The sequence below is a fragment of the Aegilops tauschii genome, chromosome 5 (genome assembly GCF_002575655.3).
Source record: "Aegilops tauschii subsp. strangulata cultivar AL8/78 chromosome 5, Aet v6.0, whole genome shotgun sequence".
NCBI classification, from domain to species: Eukaryota; Viridiplantae; Streptophyta; class Magnoliopsida; order Poales; family Poaceae; genus Aegilops; species Aegilops tauschii.
In genome coordinates, this window is record NC_053039.3 from 368,233,845 (window position 1) to 368,246,633 (window position 12,789).

The window sequence follows — 12,789 nt, forward strand, 5'->3', positions numbered from 1 at the left end:
ATGGAAAAATATAGACTTGGTCAGCACCGCGACCCAAGTTGCCACCTGCCCAGGGAACTCCATGTCCAACAGCCACGGCAACGGCGAGATTGCATTATCCTCTTGAGCTCATAATCCAACAATAAAAGAGGATCCTCTCTCCATCTGTTAATGATCTTGACTTCTATAAACTGGTAAAGGGTAGACAACAGGTTTTTCAGTTTCGTTGCTATTATGAAATCCAGAAATTACAGTTCAAGCATGTTTTCTCCGAACCCGCAAGAAGCTCTTGTGTGTGGTTGTAGTATTAGAGAAGAAGAAGACAGAGATGATGGGCGGAGAATAGATGCCCCAAAAATGAAACCTGCCACGTCAATTTCGTCAGCTAAAATCAAAACTGGTGTCGTCTTCTTCTGATCAGTGTTTGTAGCAAGCCATCTTGCTTCTCGCGGGTAAAATCCTGCCTAATTCTGAATTCTGAGGCGCTTTAGCAGTCAACGTTACATCTTCGAGACAGTGTCCAGTGTTTAATAGCCTGTAGATGCCTTCATAATTTTGAGCCTGCATCTCAGATAAAACCTGTTCCGGCTTCGGAGGAATGGCTTTGGATCACGACCGCCCCCCTCCGAAGATATTCCAGCGAGATTTGCCGTTCTTCCTGCTTGCACTCGCAGTGACCTTTTTGCCTGATTCCTGGTGCTCCGCTGCTTCTAGTTCCTCGTCTTCCTGAACACCTTCTAGGATAGAGACCACCGAGTCCATGGCCGGCCTCTTCTTGGGGTCCGTGCACAGGCACTCGAGGGCAAGGGCAGCGAGTTTCTGGACCGCACTGAACGAGTACAGACCGCCTAGACTGGTATCTATGACACAACGTATCTTGTGCTTATGCCTGAGATATGGTCTGGCCCAGTCCACAAGATTCTGCTCCATCCCTGGTCGGTTCTCGTCAAGGGCACGGCGACCTGACAACAACTCCAGAAGCAGTACTCCAAAGCCATAGATGTCACACTTCTGTGTAAGTAGGCCTGCCAGTGTAGAATTGTTATATATAAGCTTATTACACCTTGAATATGAGCTCTGGATGAAGAACAAACCACAAAGTGTGAACAATATTTGTCAACCAATGGATTAACAAAAATAAACTCGTTCAAAATAATAAACAAGGCCATTCACACCTATCAAGTAAAGACCATCTACAACTTTTCGAGCCCATAGTAAGTACAGTAATCCCTCCGATCCATAATAAGTGTTGCGGTTTTGAACTAAGGTTAGTTCAACCTTAGTTCAAAACTGCGACGCTTATTTTGGATCGGAGGGAGTAATGCTTTTAAAGCAATGGAAGGCAAGTGGCAGGCAGCTGTTATCCAGCCCCAACGTGGTCAGCTCCTGACCAATTCTTTTTCGTTTTTAGTAGCCTTTGTGTTTTTGGCACTTTCCTCTTTTGTAACTTCCCATTTTTCATGAAGTTTCGGAAATACATGTCGGTAACTTTCAGGATTCTGGACTTCGGGAGGAACTTTTGACGCTGTGTAGATATTTAGTTGTTAATGAAGGACTCGAGTTTGTCGATTCCTTACATGTTATTATAAGGACGGAATTAGTCTTGGATTGAAGATTGTACATATATGATCAGAACTCTATCAGAGGTCAGCACCTGTCGTAGCGAAGGCCGGTAGGCCGGGTGTGCAGAGAGCGAAGCACCCGCGGTATGGATTACTCATTTGTTCCTATTAGTGGATTAGCTTTCTACTTCCAACTGAACTCACTTGTACACAACCTTATATATACCTCTTGTGTGCCGGACCAGATGACCTCATTGTTAAATTTCTGCATGTGCAAACACTTTTGATATAGTGAAGATCACTGTTGACCCATCGGACGGAATGTTTGTGATGGTAAAACTTCGTTTGAAATGTTGTGGTAGAAAGCAACGTGCAAATTGACCCGTTATGCGCCAACGTTTTAAAAGGTTTTCCAAAAACATATTTGCATAATGTCTGAAGTTGTATTTTGAAGATTACCTGTTGCAATGTATTCCGGAGCTGCATAACCACGTGTCCCCTTAACCGCTGTGGATAAATGACTCTCCTGATCAACAGGACCATTAACTGCCACTCCAAAATCAGAGAGCTTCGCGGTATAGTCCTGTACAATAGTATGATGCATTCGTTTCAGTAGACATCACATGCTCATATAGGTGAAGTACGATGTTCTGAGGATTCACTTACTCTGTCAAGGAGAATATTGGAATTCTTAACATCTCTAACAATGACATTTATCTCTGCACAGTGAAGGTAAGCTAGTGCTTTTGCAACTCCAAGTGCAACTTTCATCCTCAGGTTCCATGACAGAGGTTGACATGAGTCTCCTACATCAATGATTTATGTAGTAATTCATAAATATGACATACTATGGCATTATTCTATGCAGTACGAAGAACAGTGGACAACAGTGGAGCACAAAGTCCTACTTCAACTTACTCTTAAAAAGATGATTGTCCAAGCTCCCATGTGGTATGAATTCGTACACTAGTAGCCGGTGCTCATCCTCTAAGCAGTACCCAAATAACTTCACAAGGTTGGGGTGGGAAAGGTGAGCTAGGTTAATTTCTGCCTATAAATGGAAACTTAACAGAGTTAAAACCATACAATATTTCATCAGCACTTCTGAAGCTGTAACTGATAAATTCGAAGTTATCATTTCAAGATAGGATTTCGAAACTGCACTTAAACCAGACATGAATCTACATAGCTTCGAGGACAACAACACAAAATAGAATAACAGTTATGCTCACCAACCACTCTTTGTGCCCTTGCGAACTCTCCTGCCCTAATCTTTTCACTGCAACAGGTATACCAGTGCCAGGTTCGCAAGGTGACAATGTGTTCTCATCAATCCATCCTTTATATACACATCCAAATCCTCCTTCACCGAGCACACAGTTAGAATGGAACTTCCTTGTGGCTAACCTGAGATTATCATAACTGAAGATTTTAACACTGGTTGATGACAAGATAGGGCATTTAATATTTGCTCTTAGAAGCACCGAATCTGAAGAGGCTCGAATGGCTTGACTGCTGCAGGAACTAATCATACTCCCATCTTTACCACCATCTTTTGAGAACATTCCTGCATATCATGTCTTCAGTACTTTTTAAGGAACAAAACATACACAAAAATACCAAATTAGCTTAATATTTTAAAAGAAAATGTTCTCTGGTGGATACGCTTTTGCATTGATCTACCTCAGGTCCATAGTTATCATATTCTGCAAGATTCAAGTGTTTGATTCTATTTTTTTTAGGGAAACTTTGCACAGAAATTAGGAACCGGCTGAAGCAAGCTATGCTCACTTCACTCACTTGGCCATCATCTAAAAATGGTACGAGCGAAGAGAAGCATAGTAACAGATGGAAAGGTCCAGGAGGGAGTCCAGTATGTTACTTAGTTGGAGTCAGGTCTTAAGTACTAAATGCATACCTGAGTTCACACATGGGGTGAAGGCCTGATTGCATTGTAAGTTGGTGACCTACAACAACGAACTTTAGAGCTTCAGTTCTTGTTTACATGAGTCTCTCTTAGACTGAACATATAGTAGTATTTTCCCACAAAAAAATATAGCAGTATTTCTGTAGACGTATTTAAAAGTTATTAGTCCTATTCTGTAGATGCACTTAAACCGCATTACAGTGGTTGGTTGAAACATGAAAGAGCTGGCAATCTACTTTCAGTTTGTCAGGTGGGAAGACACAGCCAAATAATTTTGAACTTATTGTACATGTCACGAAGTTAATGTATTCCTATGGATAATTTATGCATTACAGTGGTTGGTTGAAATATGAAAGAGCTGCCGATCTACTTTCAGTTTAACTGGTTATTTTATGTATCAGAACATCCCGATGTATTTTTAGAGAACATCCCGATATAAAATAGGCGAATGTGTAAGATGAGGGTCCCTCCATAGATAAAGATCTTTTTTGGTTCTCAAGCGTATATTTAAATAAAGGTAACTTAGAAAAATGGAATTGGTAGGGTGTAGTAAGAAATGTGCTTTTTGCGAACATGATGAATCTGTCCAGCACTTGTTCTTTGACTATTAGTTCACGCATTTTGCGTGGTGTATGGTCAGATCTGGCATTCCTCCACCACAGAGCACTACTGATATGTTTGGCAATTAGCTCTTATGAGGACCTAAAAGATTTAAGGAAAATTTATTAGTTGGAGCGGCACATGTTGTCCAGTCTAGCTGTGCAGCCCTGATGCGAACCTGGGTGCTACTACTGTGGCAAGATGACAGGGGAATGACGCTCTCAGTGCATACAAGGTTGGGCATAGCGGCAGTGGCGGAGCTCCTTGGACAAGTCTGTGAAGGAATGTTAAGTGGAGGGCTTAGCTGGAAGAAAAATTAGTTATTTGCCCCCTCAAATGTTCTCACATTTGTGGAGGGAGTAAATATTAAGTCCAATCAGCACATACAACATAATTTACTTTTAACTCTAGCAAGTTATAGTGTTATAGAAAGATCTCGTTTCCATTTCTTCTGGATTGCATAATTATATGAAAAATTATATAAAAAAGGTTAAGTTAATAATAGTATAGGTAATGAAGGGAAAATCATAATTAAAGGGCAGAAGTGTATGAGTGGTAAATTAGTGGCTATTTAGAGAATACGGCTAGGAGTTTAATTTAACTCTTCTGTATATGTCCACATAGCAAGAGGAAAGACAAATCCTGTGGACAGAAGCAAAAAAAGGCAAGTCAAAGATGAAGATATCACCAGTTCCAGCAGTGTGAGAATATACCTGCTCTATTGGTGAACTTCTGTCTGTATCAATCTTATTTAGTTCATCGATAATGGTAGTATCAATCTTACTCAATTCATCCACAACCTCGGCTATAGTAGGCCTTTTCACTCGGTCAGCCTCCACGCATCTTAATGCTATTTCAATGCATTTCTTAACTCCATGTGATGTATGCGCCAACACAGTTGTCTGCAACGCCTTTTCCCAGTTTTCATGTACCTACAGAATTGAGACATAATATACTGGAAGATGACATGCATGCACACTGGTAAGTCTAGAACATAATATTTGGGGGGAAATATTGGTCAACACATAAGATATTTTCTTACAAGTTGAATAAATTCTTGGGAAGACATATCCGCAAATTTGGAGTAGCCCTCTTGTCCTGACATTATTTTTATGATTGTAACGCCCAAACTGAATACGTCAAACTTTGGTGTGATGTGGAATCTATTGATGTATTCTGGTGGCATGTATCCACTGCATGTATCAAATACACTTACTTTAATAACAAGTTATAACCAAAGAAGTCGATTACTTTTCATCGGTTATGAGCTTACGGTGTTCCTATAATTCCTTTTGTGGAACAGGTTTCTGTTGAATCGAAGAGTCTGGACAAACCAAAATCTCCTATCTTTGGCATCATATTCCTATCCAGCAATATATTGGCTGGTTTCAAGTCCAGATGGAAAATCGATTCTTTTGATCCATTATGAAGGTAATTTAATCCCTCACAAATTCCTTTAATGATTTTGTAACGCGTGTGCCAACCAAATCCACAGGATTCGTCTGCAGAGATAAACAAAAATATGCTACCAAGCCTTAATTGGGGGATTGTTTTTGCGTTCATGCAAAAAAGGAATACTGTCTAAGTAGAGCATATCATACCCGTGAGATGTTTGTCAAGGCTTCCACCCTCCAAGTATTCGAAGCAGAGAGCTCTATCTTCCACCATAGCAAAAACATATCTCCCATTGTGCTCTACGCATATATGACGAATTTCATGGCAGTAGCCAACTAACCTTACTATATTTTGATGATGGACCCTCATAAGGTTAGTACACTCATTCTGAAATTGCTTGTCGCTGTCAAGTCCTGGATGCTTGTAATAAAGCTTCTTCACAGCAATCACTTCACCATTGTCGAGTGTTCCCTGTTAAATTATCGTGTTAATATGGTACATGGGTTCTCGTAGTTTGTGATAGTATCATTTGAAAAGAAAAATGGTATATAGCAATCATACCTTGTAGACTACTCCGTACCCGCCAACACCAATTCTGTTGTCCTCAGAAAAATCATTTGTAATTTGCTTTAACAATTGGAATGTAAAATCCCTTGGCGTCGCACTTGCGAGCTGCGACTCGTTCTCCATGGTATACTCTATTTCCTAGTAGGACAACTTCTACATACCATCGACCTAATAATACTACAAAAATTCTTTCAGAGAAGATATGGGCATGTATATGTATTATTTTAGGAACGTATATGCACAATTTTAAACAAAGAATGGACATTTTGCTGCAGCCACACATCCAAGCATATGTTTTACTGAAGGCTTATAGAGCCTAAACTTTGGGCCCAATCAGAGTTGGTTACAATAATGTCTCTCAACTTAGCAGAAAATACCCCAGAAGGAAAAACTACTAGGGGTACATGGATGTCGCCGGCGACGTGTGTGAAGCAAATCTTATGAGACATCACAAAACCAGAGAAAGGGGGAGGAAGAACCGAAGAACAGATCTGGGCCCTTACCTCTGTACCTGCGGTGGCATGGCACATACGGCGCAGGGAGTCGCCGTCAACGGCCGACAGTAGCTACTGTAGAGACGGAGAAACTGCTAGGTAGGTCGCTGCTGGTGGGTGCGCCCCCCTCCCCCTCCCCCCTCCCCTCGCACCGCCGGCGAGCAGGACGGCCGCAGGCCCGCAGGCAGGAAGTTGGGGAGGACCGCCGGAGGGCTGCGAGGTTGGAAAGTGGAAGTGGGAGCGGGCAGAACTTGACCCATTGACGAAAGTGGTAAACTATGGAGGCGGCGAAGCTTCTGCGCGTCTCCGCGGAAGCGATTACGGCGAGCGGCGGTCAATCCCGCGTTCGTAGCCCCTGTCGTGGTCCTTGGAGTTGGGCTCGCGCCTTTTTTCCCCTTCTTTTTGGCGAGCAGTGATCCGCGGGATACAAGAGAGGCTTCGGAGTGGAAAGTGAACCCATTTTGAAAACATATTTATAAATGCTAAAAAAAATCTGAAAAAGTTGCATGGTATGTTTTCATGTTTCATATGCGTGCATAAAGTTTCACGGAAAAATAATTTTTTTGTAACATGTGCAAAAAAGACAAAAATTTGCGTCACGCTATTTAGAAGCACTGACATTTGTCTTTTTTATGGAGGCAAACCAAAAAGATATTTCTTCACAAAACTTTGTGCCGCGCACACACATTTGCGAACATGTATGCATGAAATTTTCTTTTATATTTTTGACATTTTAAAACATGCTTAAAATGCATTTTGTCAAAAATGGGTGCAGATGCCCTTGGGTTCAGGACGTGCCCACTCGGCTTGGAGTACTCCTCGTTTATCGCCGGTTTGGGCCGAAATAACAGCCGGCGAACTCGAGCCGAACCCAAGCCCCGGGGGCAAAGCGAAAAGGCACGTGTGCCCGCTCTGTCGGCGACAGACAGGCCTATTCCCGCCGTTTTTTTCCCTCTTTCCCTCCATTTCCCCGTCACTTCCCCCCTTCTGCCCTGTCGCTCCCGCCATTCTCCTCCCCTCCGCTCCCGTCATCCGGCCGCCATGCCGCCGAAGAAGTACTCGGCCCCTCGCCCCGCTGCCGCTGTCGATTTCACCCAGCCGAAGCAGAGGAAGCCGAGGGCGCCGATGGCAAGACCACCGGGCGTGTCAAACGCTGTGTGGAGGGCGGAGGTTCAGCGCCGGGAGGCTGTCACCACCGACCGACGGAACAGGCTCATCGCCAAGAAGGCTAGGGACGCGACAGCTTTGGCAGCGGCGGAGCAAGCAGAGGCGTCTCACGAGGGGATGATGAATCCGCCCGGCCACTACCCACAAGCTACGTGGGGGAGCCAACAGAGCGTCGTGTCGTCGCCGGCCAACTTCTTGCCGCCGCCGACGAACTGGGGGTGCACGCCCTCGCCTGGCTACTCCGACGGCGACGCATGGCGGTTTCAACCCCAACATTACCTTCCCGCATGGCGCGCCGACGCGTGCCTCCCCCTCCGGCCTGAACCCCGACCAACGCACTCCGTCCCCCGCGTTCAACGCCGGGTTCCACACCCAGTACATCTACTCGCCGCCGGTGTACTCAGCCTCGCCGACGCCGCCTCTGCGCCGGGGCGCCCTATCCTTCGCACAGGCCACCGACACCGCCATGGACGAGATCATCACGAACAGCTCGACCGCCACCTTCTCATGCCTCGGGTTCCACGCGCAAGACGAATCGATGGACACCGCCGTCGACATGGACGAGGAGCTCGACGACGCCGAGGAGGGGGAGAAGGAAGAGCAGGCGGAGGAGGAGATGGAGCCGGCGCCAGCGACGAAAGGGGGAAAGAAGAAGCGGGCGACCAGTGCTAGGCCGGGTGAGCCACGCGTCAAGTGGACGTCCAAGGAAGACGAGTGCCTCGCCGAAGCATGGAAGACCGTCAGTATCGACCCGATCACCGGCGCGAATCAGAACGCCGACACGTACTAGCTAGAGGCGGATCAAGACGACATTCGATGAGCGCAAGCTAGTTGACCCCTACTTCACCAGCATCCACATGGAGCGCGGTGACAAGGCTATGGCGAACCATTGGGCGATCATCCAGGTGCCCTGCAACAAGTGGCATGGGATCGTCGAGGAGACCGCGGCTCGCCGGAAAGCGGTGCCAACATTGAGGGTCAGGTATGTCTAGCCGCCGGCTCGCCTCTTTCGCCGTGTACGTCGCCGACATTTGTTCTTCGGCTGTGCAGATGGTTCAGATGTTCAACATGTATCGCCAGGACAGCAGCGACCAAGAGTTCAAGTTCCTTCACGTGTTCTCCCGGATCAAGTTGTGCGAGAAGTGGAGGGATGTCCGGCTCACCCTCGCCAAGGCCAAGGAGACGTACAAGCCGGGTGTGCCTGCCCCGGGGGCAGCGAATGGACGCCCTAATGGCAACAAAAGAGCCAAGACGGTGAGGGATGTGGTGCCCGCTGCCGAACGGCTGCAGTCATCGATCGAGCAGTGCATCTCTAACGCCAAGAACAATGCCGCAAAGAGGGAGAAGAAAACCGACGTGTGGTGGTCGGCGTTGATGATGAAGCAGGACGTGAAGCTGGACCTTCTCAGGACCAACATCATCGCGAAGAAGAGGAACACCAACATGGCGTTCTTGGTGGCGGCAGACATGTCGACGATGGACGAGCAGGTCAAGGCGTGGTATCTGTCGGAGCGTGGCCTCATCTTGAACCAGATGCCCGGGCCAGCGCCAACCATCGCCCCAATGTCCACGCCGATAGCAACGCCGACGCCCAGCCCGAGCGATGAAGCCACGCCGACGCCGAGCACGCCTACACCGACCGCTAGCCCGAGCACATAAGTGACGCTGATGCTGAGCACTGTGTCCATGCCGACCACGGCCAGTCCCACGCCGGAGGAGCCAGGCGTTTGATGCGCCTCGTGTCTATGTTTCTTCCCTTTTGACCGTCGAACTTTCAGGCATGTCTGATCGCCGAACTGTGGCACGATGATTGCCGACTTGTGGCATGGTGATCGCCGAACTTGACGTTTTTTTGGCAGGGGGAAAGACAAGTTTGTTTTTTTGGGCGTCTTGGGGCCGAAACCTAGGGGCGCGGCTGGGAACTCGATCGCCCCGAGGGCGAAAAAACCACGGCACAAAAGCGAAAACGCATTCGCCGGTTGCGCTGGGGGGCGAAACGAGTGGAGATGCTCTAACAGTCACTCTGAATGTCACTGCTCCACAGGAACAACTGAGGCCTCCAACAGACCTGTGAATCAGATTATATTAGAGCAACTCCGCCGCGCCGATCCTGACCCAAACGGACGGCGATTTTGTCCACTTGTTTGTATGTTTGGATCGGCCGCCCACTCGGTGTCCGCCCAGTTTATCATTTGAATCGGCAGAGTGTCCAACGCCCGCGACCCATATTTGCCGGCGTGGCCGGCTGGCCGTCATTTTTTTTACACTATGCACACATTTTGCATAGTTTCACAACCAAATAAAGCATAGTTCCACAACCAAATTTTTTAGCATAGTTTTACAAATCAAATAAAAATTAATTTGTCTCAAATACATGTAAAAAAAGATACATATATTGGTTGCTAACATGAGCCCACATATGCTCAACCAAATCATTTTGCACCTACATGTGAGTTTCCCAATCACGCACTTCATGATAAAATTGGGCGAACTGTTCAAATGTTGCGGCTCCTCCATGCTCAGGCACAACATTCTAACCCTAAAACTAAAACTCTTGATTGTAGATACATTTCGGGCGCTTATCATCTACAATCATATTGTGCATGATCACACAAGCTGAAAGATCGTGGATGTCGCCTAGAGGGGGGTGAATAGGCGCTTTAAAATAATTACGGTTTATGCTTGAACAAATGCAGAATAAAACTAGCATTTAATTTGTCAAGCACAAAACCTAAAACAACTAGGCTCACCTATGTGCACCAACGACTTATGCAAAGCAAGATAAACAACTAAGTGATAGCAAGATATATATCATGAAACACTATGGCTATCACAAAGTCACTACAGGAATCAGGTACTTTGCTGTCTGCCATGGCAGACGGCAAAGGACAGGTTCACAGACGGCAAAAGCCTTTGCCGTCTGCCACGGTCCCATGTCTAGCACAGAAAACATCGGTAAAGAACTGCTTTGTTGTTTGCATAAATAAAGCGGACGACAAAGATCTTTGTCGTCTGCCATATAGTCAAAACAGACGACAAAGCTAGTGGACGACAAGCTCCTTTGATGTCTGCCAGGTGACGTCAGCTGACCTCAGGTGGGGGCTGGCAGACTTTGTCGTCCGCCACCAATGGCAAAGTCACACTAGCCTTTGCTGTCGGCCACCGACGGCAAAGTAACCAAATGGCTCGGACCTAGTGCTCCCAGGTTGCACGGGTTGCTGCCACGTGTCACCTTTGCCGTCGGTGGCATACGACAAAGTGCCTATATTGCCCCTTTTTATTCTGTTTTTTGTTATATCCAAGCATTTTCACAGCAAATATATGATATATATATATATATATATATTTCACAGGGCAAACAATATGAACAAGTCTCACAGCAAATATATGATATCCAACACATAAGTTTCATCCATACATACATAGTTTCATCCATATTACAATAATTTCATCCATAGGTAGCAAGTTCCACATTGTTCATCGATACAAAATCAAAACAGAAAGTAAACACAAACAATCCATCAATGCAAGCTTCCGTGAAGTGAATCAAATCTGCAAAATGGGAAATAAGAAAGTTAGAAGAAGAAGACTAGAAGAAGAAGAAGTAGTAGAAGAAGAGGTATATGGCATTTATGAGGTTACCAAGGTTATGATGCCATTTTTGACCTAAGTAAGCTAATTATGCCATTTTTGACATAAGTAAGCTAAGTATAGGTCATTATTGAGATAACCTAGGTAATTAACTAAGCATATTAGAGCTAACTTAGGTCATTTTGGAGGAAACAAAACTAAGTATAGGTCATTTTAAAGCTAACTTAGGTAAAATGGATCATTTTGGAGCTAAGTAAGCTCATTATGTCATTTTGGACAAAATAAGCAAGTATATGACATTTATGAGGTTACCAAGGTTATGATGCCATTTTTGACCTAAGTAAGCTAATTATGCCTTTTTGACATAAGTAAGCTAAGTATAGGTCATTATTGAGATAACCTAGGTAATTAACTAAGCATATTAGAGCTAACTTAGGTCATTTTGGAGGAAACAAAGCTAAGTATAGGTCATTTTAGAGCCAACTTAGGTAAAATGGATCATTTTGGAGCTAAGTAAGCTTATTATGTCATTTTGGAGGAAAACAAGCTAAGTATATGACATTCATGAGGTTACCAAGGTTATTATGCAATTTTTGACCTAAGTAAGCTAATTATGACATTTTTGACATAAGTAAGCTAAGTATAGGTCATTATTGAGCTAAACTAGGTAACTAAGTACATTAGAGCTACCTTAGCATATTAGATCTAACTTAGGTCATTTTGGAGGAAATAAAGCTAAGTATAGGTCATTTAGAGCTAACTTAGGTAAAATAAGCTAAGTATATGACATTTATGAGCTAACCAAGGTTATTATGCAATTTTTGACCTAAGTAAGCTAATTATGTCATAAATGAACTAAATAAGCTAAGTATAGGTCATTATGCATTTGTTAAGCAAAACACTAGAGAAAACTTATGGTCATCATGGAGGTGAAGCACCGGGTTGCTTGATGACCCACGAGTATAGGGGATCAATTGTAGCTCTTTTCGATAAGTAAGAGTGTCGAACCCAGCGAGGAGCGGAAGGAAATGACAAGTGGTTTCAGCAAGGTAGTGTCTGCAAGTGCTGAAATTGTAAGTAACATAGTAGTTTGATAGCAAGATATTTTGTAACGAGCAAGTAATGATAATAATAACAAAAGTGCAGCAAGGTAGCCAAATCCTTTTGAGGCAAAGGACAGGCCAAAATGGTCTCTTATAATAGGCAAAGCATTCTTGAGGGTACACGGGAATTTCATCTAGTCACTTTCATCATGTTGATTCGATTCGTGTTCGCTACTTTGATAATTTGATATGTGGGTGTGATAACCCACAAGTATAGGGGATCGCAACAATTTTCGAGGGTAGAGTTTTCAACCCAAATTTATTGATTCGACACAAGGGGAGCCAAAGAATATTCTCAAGTATTAGCAGCTGAGTTGTCAATTCAACCACACCTGGAAGACTTAATATCTGCAGCAAAGTATTTAGTAGCAAAGTAGTATGGAAGTAACGGTAACGGTGGCAAA

The 12,789-nt window shown here is 44.6% G+C and overlaps 1 protein-coding gene across 5 annotated transcripts; it reads right to left on the reverse strand.

Moving 5' to 3' along the window:
- Positions 1–192: 192 nt before the first annotated feature.
- On the reverse strand, positions 193–6,920 carry LOC109779535 (uncharacterized). 5 transcript variants are annotated; one of them, XM_073500402.1, is made up of 13 exons: positions 6,534–6,884; positions 6,025–6,207; positions 5,670–5,934; positions 5,342–5,570; positions 5,111–5,261; positions 4,782–5,000; positions 4,247–4,342; positions 3,460–3,508; positions 2,774–3,108; positions 2,460–2,592; positions 2,208–2,347; positions 2,001–2,124; positions 193–1,004 (listed from the first exon to the last, which is right to left on the reverse strand). In XM_073500402.1, exons 2-13 carry the CDS (start codon positions 6,151–6,153, stop codon positions 589–591), a joined length of 2,286 nt encoding a protein of 761 aa, XP_073356503.1. In that variant the 5' UTR covers positions 6,154–6,207; positions 6,534–6,884; the 3' UTR covers positions 193–588. The 5 variants fall into 5 exon arrangements, with proteins under 5 accessions (XP_073356503.1, XP_045084882.1, XP_073356504.1 ...); XM_045228947.2 differs by having other exon boundaries at positions 6,025–6,885; XM_073500403.1 differs by lacking the exon at positions 4,247–4,342.
- Positions 6,921–12,789: the final 5,869 nt, after the last annotated feature.